At 40.9% G+C, this 17,610-nt stretch overlaps 1 protein-coding gene across 1 annotated transcript in view; it reads right to left on the bottom strand.

The window, feature by feature from the left end:
- Window positions 1-13,338: 13,338 nt before the first annotated feature.
- Window positions 13,339-17,610, bottom strand: part of GPAT3 (glycerol-3-phosphate acyltransferase 3) — a 28,647-nt gene continuing 24,375 nt past the window's right edge. The window contains exons 9-13 of the mRNA XM_073340555.1: window positions 17,483-17,538; window positions 16,857-16,942; window positions 16,175-16,303; window positions 15,310-15,389; window positions 13,339-14,481 (exon numbers count right to left, since the gene is read on the bottom strand). Coding sequence (XP_073196656.1) covers window positions 14,355-14,481; window positions 15,310-15,389; window positions 16,175-16,303; window positions 16,857-16,942; window positions 17,483-17,538 — 478 coding nt within the window. The 3' untranslated portion in view covers window positions 13,339-14,354. The remainder of the gene's footprint in view (window positions 14,482-15,309; window positions 15,390-16,174; window positions 16,304-16,856; window positions 16,943-17,482; window positions 17,539-17,610) is intronic.

Genomic DNA, 17,610 nt, shown 5'->3' with positions numbered 1-17,610 from the left:
AATTTTATTTACATACAGTAACTGAACTCTGGGAAATATTTTCAGGTTTCATTGCAAAAACAGGGGAGTTTGGGTTGTTGAATGTATTTGCATATAAGGAGCTTAAATTGTGAATCATATATAAATCTCATGTTTTACAAGCCCCCCGCTCAATATTGGGTTTTAAAAATATCTGTGGTTTATATTATTTTAAAGCCCAATAATCAATGGTTTAACTGCTGAGCATTTTCTTGCATAGAAAGAAGAATACTATGGCTGAAGAAACTTCTGACTTTGGCTTAAACACTGTTTCACAGAAGTACCAGCATTCTAATTTACCATTACATATGCTAACCATGTTATACATACAATAAAGCATATACAAAACAGTGTTATCTGTGAAAGAAAAACTGGTACTCTGGTTCTGTGAGCTAGATCTCAATTTTTGCACAGTATCTACTCAGAGTTTTCTCTCCCCACCACTCAGCATGATTTTTAACATGTTTCTTTGTACTGCTTTAATTACTGCCAGAGAAACATAAAATTCCTTTTAGGTTTCCATTGTCCTTTCTAACTCCTCCAGTTTTTGTCTGTTTCTGTTTCCTTGGTCATAGTGAGCTCCTTCAAGTGGGCCCATTAATATAGTGGTAATAAAATGAGAGACGTGCCTTGAAAAGATTTGAGAAGTGTAGGTTGGGGGAGGGGGTCTCACCATTATATTTAATCGAATCCTATTTCTTTGTTTTAAATACTTTGTTCGCCCCTATGTCAAAGGCCTGGAAAAACTCTCACATGAAGAGAGATTTAAAAGATTGGGACTGTTCACCTTAGAAAGAAGATGAATAAGAAGGGACATCATAAAATAATGAGTGGCCTAGAGAAGACAGATTGGAAGTGTTTGTTCTTCCTGGCCCATAACACATGAACAAAGTGACATGCAATGAAATTAACTGGTTGGAAGTTCAAAACTGATAAAAATACAGACTTTTTCAATACAATGGATAATTAAACTATGGAACTCATTGCTACAGGAAGTTGTTGAGGTGAAAAAATTAATAAGATTCAAAAGGAGATTGGTTATTTATATGGATATCAAGAATATCCATCATTATCAAAATTAATTACTTCAAATTTTGTTAAAGGAATATTAAACCTCATGTATCAAGTCTTGTACCAATCTCTAACTATTAGAGATCAGGATGAGTTCTAATGTGGGGAACAGATTATTCCACATCTGCCTGCTGCGGGGTTTCTACACCTTCCTCTGAAGCATCTAGTAGTGTCCACTATCAGAGATAGGATATTGAACTACGTGGACCTTGGATCTGATCTAGTATGGAAGTTCCCCTGTTCCTATTGTTCTTTCCTGCTTCAGTAGGCTTTGAGATGGTATAGGTGCCTTGAAGAATAAATGCAACAGTGCTAAAATCGCACATGGCACTGAAGGATCATTGTGTATGAAAGTCCCAACTTCAGGACACTCTTATTATACATTTCATTTATGATCCCTGCCTTGTGCACATGTCCTCATGAGATCCTGAACATTTATCAGTGTGGGGTTTTTTGATTGGTTGGTTCGTTGGGGATTTTTTGTTGGAAATCTGAAAGACATGGTAACCCCAGGATTCAAGTCTGAATTTTGTTTATTACAAAACAAAACAAAAGGTTTTTAGTTAAAAATAAATTCTGCTTTCATACTGTGTAACAATCAGAAGAACATCACAGTGAAACGTTGATGCTTAAAGCTTAAGTTCTATGACCTGTGTTATACAGGAGGTCAAACTAGATGATCATAATGGTTCCTTCTGGTCTTGGAATCTATGAATCTGAGTAGTAAAGGTCTTTCTTTTCTTTTCTTTTTTTTTTTAAGAAAAGAACCAGCATGCAAAGCAGGAGGAGACTTGCAATCTCTCTTCCACTGGGGCCCCATAGTGACAGTGTCATAATGTCATCACTTTTTAGCAAGAATGGCACTGTCTGTGGCTTTCATGAAAAGCCTTTGAGAATAAGAAAATGAAGGCACAACAGGAGATAAAAGTATTACTACTACTTATCAGCTAAAAAAAGAGGAAAATACAGCAAGTAGATATCAGTTACAAAATGGCCACTTAAGGCCTGTAGCTGTTCCCCTTTTCCAAATTTAAAGGGCCTGTCCTAGAAAGGCATATTGGGAAAAAGTTTATTTCAACAAGCAATCCTAGGCTGAGAAGCATTAGTAAGGATCAGGCAGTTACAATGGAAATTGGTTTTGGACGGCTGACTGTGCATCATAAAGCAATATTTTCAAATACAACACAGAGCTTTGACTTACTGTAGAATGAAATTTTTCTCCGCACTGTTTCCTGTTGTGCTCTAGAGTAGAAGTTCATTCAAATAATCCATCAGCTTTTCAAGAAGAGCTGTAAAGGTTAAAGACACATTTGTAAGATTTCAAGAGGAGGGAAAATGAACATGATTGTCCTTTACAAACGTTAGTGATGCATTATAATCACTTCAGTGAGATCCTGAGAAAACTGATCTAAAGACTTCCTGGTTTCCTTGCCAGACTAAGTGGCATCACAGTAATATTAATAACCAAAGGGCTGAAAGGAGTTTAGAACAGGATGGTCTATTAAAACCAGGAAGTCTGTAGCCACTACACAATCTAAATCCTCCAGGTCAGAGACCTACAAGAGACCTGGCTGATCCTCTAGCCAACTGGCTATTGTGGTAGAAGCTGAGTAGCCTATCAGCAACTTCATACTAAGCAGGTGTGGTATGTCAAAGGGAGAATTTTTTCATCCAAACTACTTGTAAAGCCTGTTGCTATAGGGCAGAGAGCAGCATTTGACTTTTTCTGCTGGTGTCAGTCTCAAAAGAAAGGGCAGCTCTCTCAAAATACTAACTTTCAGAAGCAAAAGGAGTGCAGTTTCATTACACAACGGGAATCCTCAGCTTTCCAACTGCTGTGTGCCAGAGGAGTGGAAAGCAGCCAGAGCAGACTCAAGAATTGGGCTGAGTAATTTTACCCCACTGTACAGGACTTTTCTGTATGTTGGCATGTTGTTTCTCCCATGAACAAGGGAGGATTTAAAGCAGTAAAAATTCTGCTTTGTACTTCCTGGTTTGAGAATCTGCCAATCGATTTGACTTGTAAACCAGCTTTTTTTGTTTGTTTGTTTTATTCATATGCACTCTAGGCTGCCTGGTGCTGCTTCTTCATATGACATGGTTTATAACATTGCAATAATGTAAAAATCAATAAATAACATTTGCAACTTTGAAAAAAAAAGGATGTAGGGAGCTCTCAACTTGCCAAGGTCCAGCTGGGAGATGAAATGTCTGATAAAGACCTTAAATGAGGGATATATGAAGTTTAAAATGATGTGGAATTAATTTAACAGAAATAATTTTTATAACGTCAGATTCAGCCTCTGGCATAAATACAGTAATTTACACTAATAAAAGGCAGTAACAGCAGGCCTTAGCTCAGCTAGTTTAGCAGGTGTTAAAGACAGTGACCCTTGTCTACACAAGACTTCTAAAAATTATATTAGGTAGCACATTAGCTAACACATACTAACATCACACCTTTAATCCTAGTCTAAACAAGGCCTTAGTGTCACAATATAGGTTCAAGTCTGTCTAACTTGAACCCATGATCTTCAGGTTTAGTTCAACTGATGTGTATCTTTTGCCAAGATGTGTATCTTTTGCCATTTTTTCAGTCCCACTGGTGCAAGCCACAAAAACTGCAGTCCCTATGATGTTCATATAGCTTCAGGACCAAGAACCAATACACCCACTGAAACCATAATAATAAATCCTAGTTCTTATAGAGCACTTTTCATCAGGAGATCTCAAAGCATTTTACAAAGGGCTCATTGCTTCACAAACTCATTCTGAATTTGGTTTTATTGGAGGATGGTACTACAGTCAGAGCTTGAGTGTGGATGAAAGATTTGATCCTGCTTCTGTTGAAGCTCATGGCAAGTCTTGTATTGACTTCAGTGGGACTAGGATTGGGGCCTGCCTGAAAGACATCAAGAAGGAGGAGAGTGAGCACAAACTAAGCCTCATAACAAAGCACTAGGGTTTTTTCTGTACTTATGGAGGTGAGGGAAAGAGGAGCAAGTAGTGACATTGCTGCATGCTCTTCTGGAAGGTGCTGAGATACCACAGTGCTGAGTGCAATATAAGAAGTTGAATTGACTAGAATACTAGGAGATCTTTCAATCAGCAATAGAATTCAGCAATGAACCCTCCACCCCACAGATCATTAATTATTTTCTGACACAAGTGTTTGGGGCAGTTTTACATGTTTAGTTTTATTCTGCATTGCTCAAGAACCTGGTGAGATTGAAGAACTGTTAATGTTGAAAGCAATTTGATCTCCAGCCAGTTTCTTTCCAAAAATGCCTAAAGATGCAGACAGGTGCCTTGTGGGATTTTCAAAAATGTCATAGCACCTAACTCACATGAGGCACCTATCTGCATCTTAGTTTTGTGCCTCGGTGCTTTTGAAAAAGCCACTAGGCACCTATCTACACATTAAAGTGTCCAAATACCTTTGAAATTCTGACCCTAACTCCAGCCTTAACTTTGACAGTAACTCAGCCAAGACAGATATAGAATAGCTTGGCCTGGATCTACTGAATTTACTGCTGGCTTCTTTGCATATGGCTAACTTGAGGGCTAATTAATACCTGTTGCTAAAGCCTTTTAAATGAGATTCTCTATTTCTCGCTCACTGACACGGTATAGTTCTGATTGTTAAGTGTAAGATGGAAGAGATTTCTGTTGCCAGTAGGAATCCATGATTCTGAATTCCTTTCCTCTCTCTTGAGCACAAACATAGCAATAAGAGCTGTGTGTACAAGTGCGAGTTTGATCATGGCTTGATCATTTGGAGAGGATTAAACCCTGCCCAGGCCGCTGACTTTACTGGGTACAGAAATCAAGTGTAACTGTTGCATGCAGTGGAGCAAAAGAAAACAAATTACAGTACATTTGTACAAGAGCAGTTCTGTGTTAAAGCGATCCCAATATTGGTTTATATGCCATCACGTTCACTTTATACTGTGGTGCTGTCAAGCATCTAGTCTAATGCATTATCTTGGGATGAAGTGAGGATGACACAGTGTTAACCTTCCTATTGTTCTGCTGCCACACAATGAAACAAACTATAGGAGACAGTGCCTGGTTGGTCTATAGGAGAAATCCAGGCAGTATTAAATAAACCACACAATAGGCATCATTATTTATCAAGGGTTGGACCTTATTTTTGAAAGATGTCAGGTTGTATACATGAATGCGTTTATTGAATTGCAAAGGCAATTGGGCATTTCTGAAAACGCTACACAAATATAAAAAGCACAATGAAACCGTATTAAATGGTCTGAGGCCCTGATTCAACCTATCAGTTATTTAAGTCCATTCCTCTTCAGCCAAACACTTACTCATGCAACCAAGTCCCACTGAAGTAGAAAATGTTTAAGCACATGCTTTAGTGTTTTGCTGAATTGGGGCCATAATCAACAGCTGACATGGCCGGTTTGATGCAAACCCAAATGCCATAGAGCCTCTCTTATCTGAAAACCCTATCATAAATTGGGTTATGTCCCCTCATGCACATAAGATATGAATTAGTCCTCTTCTAATATGAACTCCTGTTTATCTATCAAACATTCTCTGTCCCATGTTCCATTCAGATGAAGAAGGTTTTACAGTGTCGTGAAGGTGACTATTTAAAAACTTCCAGTGCAGCGTATTTCACGTTGGATGTATTTGCTAAAAAGTTACAGGTAGTGTGTTTTTTCTTTTCCTTTAATGCTATAATCAACCAAAATGTGCCACTATTTGGAAGACCAGTTAGCCTATTTTTCCACTCGGTGGTCAACAAACATATGGGGTGAAATCCTGCCCTCACTGATTTCAGTGGGAGTTTTCTCAGAGATTTCAAAGGGGTCAGAGATGTCACCCAAGATTCTGTAGAATCTTTGAAAACATCAGGTGCTTAAGACTTAAATAATAGTGCTGAGAAGTCAGGTATGTTATATTTTTCTAAAGCCATCAGTTACAAAAAAGGAACAAGGCAGTAGCCTTTGGAATGGAAATATTATGATCACAAAAAAATTCTGTCACAACCATGTCCACTATGGCCAGTTTTGTTTTGTTTTTAAAGAAAACCATCCCACACAGAATGCAAACCTCTTAAACGTGTTTAAGATATAATATCGGTACATAGCTAACAAGACAGACAGGCCCTCTGCACGGAAGGTTCATCCCTTGAAATTGAATGTTACAGTAAATGAGTGTTACGGTGATTCTCAATCTGTAACCAGGATATAGGCAAGACCTCCCTTCCCATTTAGCTGTATGGGAAGCGACCCCTGACACCTGTTTGCAACCCCAGGTTGAGAACTCCTGATCTGTTAAAAGATCTAAGAAGGCTTTATTTCATTTGAATCACAGCCTATCATTGCAAGAAATGGTATAACCCTTTAAATGTAGAACATAGGCGAGAGAGGGCCACAGGTAAAGTGAAAAACAAATAAGATCCCCGGCATGTGCAATCATCCCTTGGAACAGTAATATAATGTAAATTAAACCATATCAGTGTAATTTTAGCAATGTATTGTGCACATGTTTTAAAAAAATCAATTTTTCTTAAGAGCCAAAGGGTAAGCAGAGGTCGCGTGCACAATCATAGAGCCTAAAAGCCAGATATTATTTTTGAGAGACTGTAATAGCTTGGTGATCAGTTCAAGAAAATCACCGTCATTCAAGATGATGTCTAACATGCACTGGCTTCTCTGTAAAATGAATTTACCTTTTCATTATTATTTACTGAGTAAGCCTGTATTTCATTTGTATGGATTCTATCCAGCAAATAGAAAAAAGAAAAACACAGAAAATCTAATAAAAAGATGGAGACAGTGAACAATCATTGGAGTCTGTATCCTGCCTCTTGAGGTCACATTTTTGCCTTTTTTATTATGTTCATTTAGGGGAAAACAAAAAAAATATTCAAGATGGTATCAGATTGAATCTGATAAAGGTGCAGACGCATTGATCAGAGATGGCAGCGCCAGCCAGCACAACTGTGATAAAACCAGCATGGTAGCTTAAGTCTCTGGGGACAGTTTGCCATTTGAGTCATTCATAATCCCAGTGGCCTGGTACAACCATTTAAACTTGGGTGTAGATGAATCACCCAGGTCTTTGTAGTGTGTTGTGCCCCATATGAAAGGTTTAACCCTTCTCTGACAGGTCACAAGCCTGGATTCCTTCTGTTCTGGACATCAGCAGCGTGGAACTTTAGGCCATGATCCTGCAATGGAGTGAACTGCTGGCAAGGGGACCCTTAACTGCACACCCTATAGAGTCTGTGGGGGATGGAAGAATCGGGTTGAGAGGAGTGAGAGGACTCAAAGTGAAGAACTGGGAGAGGGATGGAGAAGAGTTCAAAAATTAGCACCCAGATCTTTGAATATTTAGCCTAGTGAAGGCTCTAAACCTCTTGAAAATTGTGCACACCCTTTCCCACCCTTGAACTGGGAGCGTGCTGTAGTGTTTGTGGTTGTGATTGGATTTGTAGATAGTCCTGTGAAGAAGTAGGCAAACAAAGCAAAGCCTATCACACCATCTGCCTGCAAAGGAGGTTAACACCACATGTGAGATATTTAAAGGAGGATGGACTTGGTCAGAGACCTCTGTGGATCTGTTGAGTACTGAGGGCAAGAGAAACTGCCTCATTCATAAGTCTAACTACACAGTGACACTTAGACCCTGTCCTAGAGGCTCCTGCAGCACTACTGGATTATTCATAACAAATTTCCAAGGAGAGACTATTGTTTCAAGGATTTCCACAGTTCTCTTTATGCTTACTGAGTAAGCCAACTAGATGGCAATGGCCCAAGTTTATCTAGCAGTTGTCTCAATTTCATATACCTAGGACAAACCACATTAAGGGTCAAACTCTTTTAAATCTGGGACAAATTAATTAAAAAACCCAAAAGACCAATACTTACAGTGCACTATGTTATATGAGAAGCTTTCACGTGACATGAAAATAATTACAGAACCCAATTTGACTGTCACTAAAATAGGAGTATAAAGGCCCTTTGTCCAAAGCAAACTCAAAGCAATCCTCCGTTAGGGTCGTGTGGGGATGGCCTTGTGGTAAAACTATTGGATGGGGATTCAGAAGATAATTAATTTCCTGGCTCTGCCATAGTCTTGTGTGACCTTGTGCAAGTCATTATTTAGTCTCTGTGACTCAGCTCCCTACTTCTAAAGTGGGGATAATAAAAGGGGTGTTGCGAGGATGAAGTCACTAGCATTTGAGAGATGTTTAGGTACAGTGGTGAAAGGGGCTATAGAAGCAGTCAGAATGGAAAAGCTGAAACTTAATGAGAGAAGAAAATACCTCAAATGTATGCGCCTTTAGACATCTAGATTCCAGCTGGGCCCAGAGACAGAAGTGTGAAATGCCGTGCCAGTAGGGAGACCGTCCGTCTCCAGAAAACAAGCATGATGTTGCCTGGGTCTTTCCCCCAATATCCTGCCATCTGTACAAAAATTAATGTTTTATCCTAGTTTCTACTGCCCCTTCTACCAACCCTGCAAAATATCTCCAGCCAGCTCCCCAGACAGTATGAAAAAGAGGAAAGGGGGTTGAGCTAAGGAGAGGAAAAGGAGAAGTTGGGACTTTCTCTCTGTCCTACTTCAAAAACCCTCCTGTTCAGACTTCCCCAATGTAAGTGGTGGGTCCATCACAAGAGATGTCTTATATTTATGCTTTGAATTGGCCATGCTACAGGACAGGCACTTCTCACACTGTTCAGCACCGACATCCCCAACTGTTAAAAATTATGAATCAGGCCCCTATAAGTCATGTGATTAGCTGAAAAATCATGTATTTTAACAAAATAAGTGTGTGGTGCTTGTTTGCCTTCTGGATTGTGAGCCCTTTGGTTTTACTCCACTTCCATGGGGGCTAAAAAAAATTGTTTTAAAATGAGCACTGATATTCAGATGGTCATATGAGTCCAGGAGCTGGGACTGAGGCTTGAAATCCAAATATTGTATAGTTTGAGAGTTGACAGGACTGTTTCAAGCCTGATCAGATGCAGAATCACCTGAGACAGACTATTATTAGTTTGAGGAATGATTATATTGAATGGAAAGTTTCCTCAGAAGACTGAGTAGTTTACTAATAATGAGTTGAGGCATTTTACATTTACTGAAATAACACCTTCCAGAGAGTGCAGAGTCCTTCCTACTAAAACTCCTGCCATTTATAATAAGACCATGCACATTTATCCTGCACAGACCTTTCTAGTAGGTGGTAGACCTGACCCTGACCATTCAACAGATTTTATCCCAATGCTACTACAGCATTAGATTTTGGGCCCATAACCACAGAATAAGGGAGTCTATGCGTTCACATACACATTCTCTCTCTCCGGCCGCCCTTGGTAGTTCTTATAAGAGAAAGAAAAGGAGTTGATGGGTGTAATATCAAGCATTCATTGCAACTCTTACCATATAAAGTGAAAGAAAGAAAGAGAAAGAAGAAATTTAGTTTTAGAAAGGGGTTCTTGTGGGTGCTTCTAGCTCTGCATTATCTGCTTCGTAGTGGTGTCCTGCAGCCTTTCATTCTTGGGTAACAATAAAGAGCTGATTGCCACCTGGTGGCAAATAAGATACACTTATATATTTTCAGTCTTTGGGGGGGCGCTAATTTATATTTTTAATAAGTGTGCTACTCTTGGCAAGTTGTCCATGATCAAGTACATTCCATGGAGGAAGAGAAAGAAAATGATTCAAACAGCAACCAGTTTACCCTAGACACTTTTCATTTTACAAATAACAAAAAGAGACTATTAAATGTACCAGGAGCCCTTGGTTTATCCCACATTCCTTCTGTACAATATTCAGTTAAATTAGACATTAATGGACAAGGTATTTTTCCTTGGGAAAAAATGTTAAGCTCCACACCCACACACAAAAGTCCTACAAAAAAATTTTCAGTAGCTTGTTTTCAGAAGCTCATAATGCAGTTCTGTCCCACTTAATTGGTGTGCTGGCCAAGATGGCAGCCATCACAGACACTTACACATAGGAGCACTGTCATTGACTTCAGCAGGACTACTCACTGACATAAAGCTAGGCAAATTTATGAGAGCAGAAAGGGGCAGGGGTGTAACTAGCCCCATAACCACAACACAAATCTCAGCCAGTTTTTCTCCAGGATTCTTAAATGTAACCTTCCTCTGCTCAGACTACATCAATGCTAAATTTGAACTCTTAGCCTACTTTAAGTTCCCTCTACTGCTACATCTATAACATTTCTTTATTAAATAGAGGTTGTTATCCCACTCCTCTTCCCCACCCACCCCCCAAAAAATTCTACAAATTAAGAATTATTTTCAAGTAGATACCAAGCCAGGAAAATTTCATACATACAAAATTTCCATACAGCAAAAATGTCAGAAAGTTAGGAGCAAGAAGACAGGGGTTCACAAGGGAAGCTTTTATACAACCTTGGAGTGGTTGCTGCTTCTGCTGTCCTTGTAATAACAAAGCTTCAAGTTTACCAAACTGAGTTTTAAGATTCAAAACTGAACATACAAAATGAACTCTGAAATTTGCTCCTTATTGCAGAGCTACTCAAAGCTTTTGTTTTTTAACAGGGATTACCATAGCCTCAGAGATTTTCCTTTCCATCCCTCATCCCCAAGCCAAATCTCATTTATTGCCCCTTTTTTCATATGCACCTAAGCTTTCCAGAATACTTTGCCTTTTGGGCTGATTTTTTTTTTTTTTTTAAATGCTTGGTCTCTGTCCAAAGGTTCTTTTTACCTCAAGAGTTTGAATCAAATTTCTCTGCTGTTTTTGAGTGGAGATACCACATTCCTCCACTCAAAAAGACAAACGCAACTTTTCCCATTGTGTTAATAAAATCTATGAGCCATGTTTATTCCATATCCTAGGATGCACTCAGCCAAGACTTAGGCCTAAATTTTCAAACTTGATTAGTGAGTTTGGGTGCCAATTTAAGACACTTAGGTTTTCAGCTCCTGGATGCTTAGCACTTTCTGAAAAGTCATATCCACTTAAGGTACATCACCTTTGGTCCCTAAAAGTTACTAATCACTTTGGAAGATGGAGGCAATAATCCAGGGGTTGGCAAACTTTGGCCTGAGGGCCACATCTGGGTACGGAAGTTTTATTGTGGGCCATGAATGCTCGCGAAATTGGAGTTAGGGTGAAGAGAGGGGGTGAGGGCTCTGGCTGGGGTGCGGGCTCTTGGGTGGGGCCATAAATTAGGAGTTCAGGGTGGGGGAGGAGGCTCCAGGCTGGGGCAGGGGGTTGGGTGCCGGGGGCTCCGGCTGGGGGTGCGGGCTCTAGGATGGAAGTGGGGATGAGGGATGGGGTGCAGGAGGGTGCTCTGGGTTGGGACTGAGGGGTTTACAGGGCAGGAGGGGGATCAGGGCTGGGTCAGGAGGGGGTTGGGGTGCAGGCTCTAGTTAGTGCTTACCTCAAGCAGCTACCAGAAGCAGCAGCATGTCCCCCGCTCTGGCTCTTATATGGAGGCATGGCCAGACAGCTCTGCATGATGCCCAATCCGCAGGCACTGCCCCTGCAGCTCCCATTGGCCATGGTTCCAGGCCAATGGGAGCTGTGGGGGTCATGCTTGGGGCAGGGGCAGCATGCAGAGCCCCCTGGCTGCCCCTATTTGTAGGAGCTGGATGGGGGACATGCTGCTGCTTCTGGGAGCCATGCAGAGCCACAAATGCCTGACCCTGCTGCCTGGCTGGAGTGGAAGTTCGAGGGGCAGATTAAAACATCTGAAGGGCTGGATGTGGCCCTCAGGCCGTAGTTTGCCCACCCCTGCTATAATCCAATATGCAATTAAGTTGATGGAAGACCTTCAGCGAGTTTCAAATCAGACCCACAAAACTGCTCAGGTCAGTAACATGGCTAACTTCAGTGGAAGGAATTCACCTGAGAGAGGTTCTCTCATGTACCTATAGGTTTAGGCCCATAATTTTCAATTAAAGAATAGCAATTTTCATATTTAGAAGTATACAGGAAATCCCCAGTTTATAATGACCTCTTCAGCATTAAATGGGTTCTCCCATGGCAGAGGGAAGAGGTTTTATTGTTTTTTTTTTCCCCTCTTTTAAATGAGTTAATAGTTTATTACAGGCTCTCATGCTGAGGCTCATTGTTATTTGCATTTAATTGTAAGTTAATTGGTCTAGTGTCTCTGGGGTTCCCTCCTGTTCTAGTTTCAAGTTCAGTGCGCATTGTGTTGAAGCAATTTATTTTCCCTGCATACAAGGGCCACTAAGTCATTTTGTTCTTTTAAATCAAAGGCAAAAAGTGGGCCTATGTTAGCAGAGGTTTGATTAAAATAGTTGGACTCCAGAATTGTAGCATGCCACTATACTCATTTGAGCCAGATCCAACTCTCATTGAGGTCAACCTTGACTTCAGTGATTTATCTCCCACTATTTTCACTGTGTTTTCTGACAGTGCGTTAAGTAGGAACATAGGTGCCTAAATCCTACTGCGGCTCTGGGCCTAAGATATAGCAGGAGCCTCAAATCAGGTATTGCCCCATCTATTGCACTGGCACAGCCCAATTCAGGAAGCATGCTCTGAGCGTACCTAACTCCACACAAAATGGCTAGAGAGAAGGGAATGAGTACCCCCCCAAAAAAAAAAATTCAGTAGACTGTAGGATATTCAGATATGGGACTCTCCTGCTGAAGCTGTTCCACTGTGTATAAATAAGATGCGTTGGGCCACAGAGAGCAATGCTTACTTACACGAGCTGTTAGGACACTCACCTGAGAGGTGGAAAATTCCCTGCTCCCCGTCAGGCGGGGAGGGACAGGGAAGAATTGAACCTGGGGAGTTCCCTAATGAGGGGACTAAAGGGAGGCTTCTTCTGCCATTACCACCCTTGCAAGAAACTGCTTAGGCTCCCGACTCCCATCTGTGGATTCTGTGCAGAGATGGATGCATAATGCCCTAAGAAGGGCAGGGCCTAGGCCACACCCCTCTCTTCAGCATCTGCCATTGACTAGCTTAGGTGCCTCCCCACCTAGCAGGCTGGCTTTTGTGGATCCCTTTTTTAGGCACCTGTTTCTCCCTAGACATTATCTAGGAATCCCGGGTGGCTAGTTCAGAGTTTATGGATCCCACTGGGTGGCTAGGTGTTGCCATGCCCATGTCCCTTTGTGGATCTGAGCCACACTGCAAACCATTGCCCAACAGAAGAGAAACAGAAACCAGAACGAACAAGTTAAAGGAAAAATACCATTACCAGAGAATCATTAGAAATATAGAATTTATTTCCCCATTACAATAAGGCTGCAGTACATGTGCATTCCCAACAGGCCATTTCTTTTACTGCAAATGACACATGAATTCTGTTTTGGTTTGTAATAGATATTGCTAGCCCAGTCAAGTATGAGCGGTGTTGTGGTAGCTGATCCCCACCGATTTTTGTTAAGCTGTTAGCATTATGCAAAAAGAAGAATTTACTGCACTTATAATAAAAATGCATCTACTATAATACAGAGGTATCCATTTTCAGTTATGGAGCTCCCAATCATCTCTTCCCTTTACTGTACCAGTCTGAAGAAGCACAGTAGTTTAGGGAATAGTTCCAGTATGCAGAGATGTTTCTAGAGGAATCTCCTAAATATCTTCTCAGGTATCAGTTTCCATTAGAGGCAATTCTAGGGTGAGAGGCCATCCAAGGTCCTGGTTGTGTTTGAAGAGGATGTTGTTCTGATTGCCCACTTCTCTCCCCACTGTTTAGTGTCTGTCATTCTAGGTTATTCACCACCTCCCTACTTCACATACATAGAAATACAAACCAATGGAGACAAACAGACCTGCATCACTCAAACCGCAAGATTAGTTAAGAACTGTACAACAAAAAAGCCAGCCTACAAGCATGATGAGAGAGAAAGCAGCTGTTCAGGAAACAAATTTGTTTCCAACTTCCGAGTGACTGTAGCAAGTAGAGTTATATGCACACACAGCATCAGACCAGATTCACTGTTTTCACTTCCCTTTCAGAGAGATTCAAGAGAGTCATGTACTGTTTTTTAAAACTGCATTTTTTCTCCCCCTCCACCCCCAGTTTTAAGTCAGGTTCTATTCCATGATACCTGGAGCTGCAATCCAGTGGAATATCATGCTTGCAATAAAAATACATAACAAAATACTGCCCCATTTGTATGTTCTGCCCCATCCACATAAAGGATATCCACACACATTAGAATAGGTTTGGTTTTTCTCAATGAAAAACCCACAGTATTCCTGTCAGAGCTAGTCCTGGGAAGCTTAGTTGGAAAAGCTGGAGTTCAGTTGGATTCTGCTCCCATTGATAGATTTCCTGTTGATCCATTTCTTACTATCATCTTGCTGTAGTTTTTCTGCTGCTGTTCCTTGAAAGTGTCTTTGACTTTGGCCCTTTTCAGACCTCCATCCCTGGAGCACAGAAGACAGAAAGGATGCAGTTAGACTTCAACATTAGGGAAAAAATGAAGTCGGAGTTGAGCCACTAAATGCTTTTGATGATCTAGGCCAAAGCCCTTAAATATATGCACCCATGTAACTTCATCTTGACTTCAGAGACAGTATCGCTTGCGTGAATAGTATCATCATCTGTCCCTTATGTTACATAAATTCCATATCCCATCCTTCTTGGCTCTGTAGAGCACTGAATCCACTTGTGCATTTTGACTGCTCTCATCAGGGCCTCGCTCTGGAGATTTTTCAGCATGATCCACTTATTTTATAGCATTACATGCTCTTGGGGTACCATAAACCCATACTGAGGCAGGATGTTCAATGGATAGGAGCTCTGCAGTCCTAGGTCCTAGTCTCAGCTCTGCTCCTGATCTGCTGCGTCTCTTCACTACAGTAATGTTACCTCTATGTGCCTTAGTTTCTATTTGTCAAATGGGGAAGACTGTATTGTGCTTTGAAACTTTTAGCTGAAACCCACTGTTCAAGAGCTCTGTATTGTCATCATATAAATTATTAAGAAAACCTTCTTTCATATGAAAGTGCCTGAATAGCCAACTTCCTCATTATCTACCATATCCTGGCTAAGACCATTTAAGTTAAAGAACACAAAGGTTGAGGCAGTCAAAGCTGTCTAGGGGATTAACACATCTTCAATTATATAGTGAAGTAGTGTCCAAGTCCCCTAGACAGTTTAGAGAGTCTGAACCACATTCTATAGCCATTAAGACTTAAAAGACACGTATGCAAAAATGTCATATTAAGTGCAAGGAAAATCACATCTCATACCAGGAAAGCTCAGTCAGTCCTCCTTGATGAGCAATGGCTGACTTCACTCTGTTGGCAAACTGGACAGCATCTTCTCCTTCCTACACGGGATGCAAATTAGAGTCAATTTACCTATGTATTTTTATTTATTTAAAAAAAAAAAAAACACACACACACACACACAGCTGTGCTACAAGTCCTACAGATTCTTTAGTTTGTGACCAGAAAACTTTTGCTTTCGGAGCATTAGGCTTTGTCCGGTTTTGTTTGGGGTTTTCGGTTGGGGTTTTTTTGGGGAGGGGGAAGGGTGTGTGTGTGGGGGGGGGTGTCAGAGAGGGAAGTGGAGCAGCTTTGACACATTAAGCTTGTTCTCCGAATGTCTAGTTTTTAGCCTTTTCCTCAAAGGATGTTAGTCCACTCCTCATCAGCAACTTGATACTAAATGGAAGATCACACACTTCCCATGCAAAATTTAAATCACACACTTGCCAGGCAAATCTAGCATACATTTTAGGTCTGTTTTTGAAGTGATGGCAAGATAGAGAAAGTTTCCCTCAGACAGATTGATGACTTAATAATAAACTAATTTTCCAAACAGCGAGTGTTATTCTTAGCAGCACAGCTCATATTAGCATGAGTAATTGTGTAGCCATTGTGCCATCAGCATTTAGTTCCAGAGCAACACTACATGGACAGGGACAGCCTCCTTTTTCAACAGCTAATATACTGCAGATACATTTCATGCTTAAATACACTGGGAAATGCAAAATTTAAAAAGAAGTTGAACAATGCTACTAAGAGCACTGAAGGAGGCTCAATTTAAGATTGATTCTCTAAGCCCTACTTATTTTACATCCTATACAAAATCAACCACATGCAAAAATACCTCTCTGACCATCGGTGGCATGTACCAGACTTTGCACACAATGGCCCAACTCGTCATTATTCGCAACAGGTAGCTCACTATGTCGTATTTGCTGCTGTTCCAGAACGCATCTCCAAACTGAGGGTCATACTACAGAAAGGCAAAAATAGTAAGTTTAAGTAATATAGATCCAAGGTGTAAACACATGTTATGGCATTTAACTCAGAAGGCTGTATAGGAGGACATTAGTAACCATTACACATTGGCCTCCACCCCCAGAGGTGCAGCATGGGGAGATAATGTATATTTTTACAGGGGTGTCAAGTCTAGCCTGGATTACAAGCTTCATTTTCCTATTCCTTCAAATATTGACTTGTTAATTCATGGGCTGGTCAGACCAGCCCCTGCCTAACTTCTCTCCAGTCTTCCACGTTGTAAGGCAAACTCCAATAGAACTCACCAATAGGTTTCCACTTATTTCAAGAGAGCAACTCTAAAGAGACTGAATTACTTTCATTCATGGGTATTCAGTTGTTTGCTTTCCAATGGCCAAGTACACCAGAGGGCCAGTTGCAGAGCATGTGCTTCTACTGGCAACTGTACTGAGACAAACTCTTGTCCATCTCCCACCCACCCACCAAGCAGCCAGACCTTTCTACAGGTAAACAGCAGTGTCTGGAGACATATTGCTATTGTATTTTACCTTGATTGCAACTGGATAGATGGTCCCTCCTATTTCAAAGCTTCCTTTCTTAAACATCATTACTGATGTGTTGTTTATACAAGTGCCTGGACAAAAGAGAAGTCAGAGTGTTTGCAGTCAGAAAACCTTTGTTATGTATTCTAATGGAGTCAGACAGCAGGATTATACCAGTTTGCAAAGCAAGCAGCCACTGGGGAACAGTAAAAAGCACCTCCAACAAGAATGAATTGGACTTTCCAATGTCTGTGCTTTGTCCAGGCCTAAAGATTGGAGGTCAGAGAATGGTGGGGCAGTGCTCCCCTCCCTGTAGTGCTAGAAGAGTAACGTTGAGGTTTGGGGGAAGAGGATGGAGAGGTAGGTAGAAGCAGGGAGGCCATGCATGATACACAACAGGCTCTCTCTGCATCAGAGAAGAAGGATTAAGCCATGTGTGGGAAAAACCCTTTCAGCCTTCTTCCCCTTCATCCCACCATTTCTGGGAGAAGCTGGAGCATCCTGATACTAGATGTTTCCTATTACAAGTTTGGAACAAGATCTGTTTGAGCAATAGGAGTCACAGCAGGACAACCAAGAGTGACATAAGCACTGAGAAGACAACTAAATCCAGTGGAATGAGAGTTTCTTACCTTCTGGAAAAATTAAGATTGGCAGTTTGTTCTTAGCTGCTACATGTTCTCTCAGTCTGTAGAAGCAGAAAGAAGGATGTTTAAGCAATACAGTTTGAAACAGGATTAATGTTTCCAGTCATGTATGT

Source organism: Lepidochelys kempii, chromosome 4, assembly GCF_965140285.1.
Source record: "Lepidochelys kempii isolate rLepKem1 chromosome 4, rLepKem1.hap1, whole genome shotgun sequence".
Taxonomy (NCBI): domain Eukaryota; kingdom Metazoa; phylum Chordata; order Testudines; family Cheloniidae; genus Lepidochelys; species Lepidochelys kempii.
The sequence above is the reverse complement of the archived record's forward strand: the minus strand, read 5'-3'. Positions and strand labels throughout refer to the sequence as shown.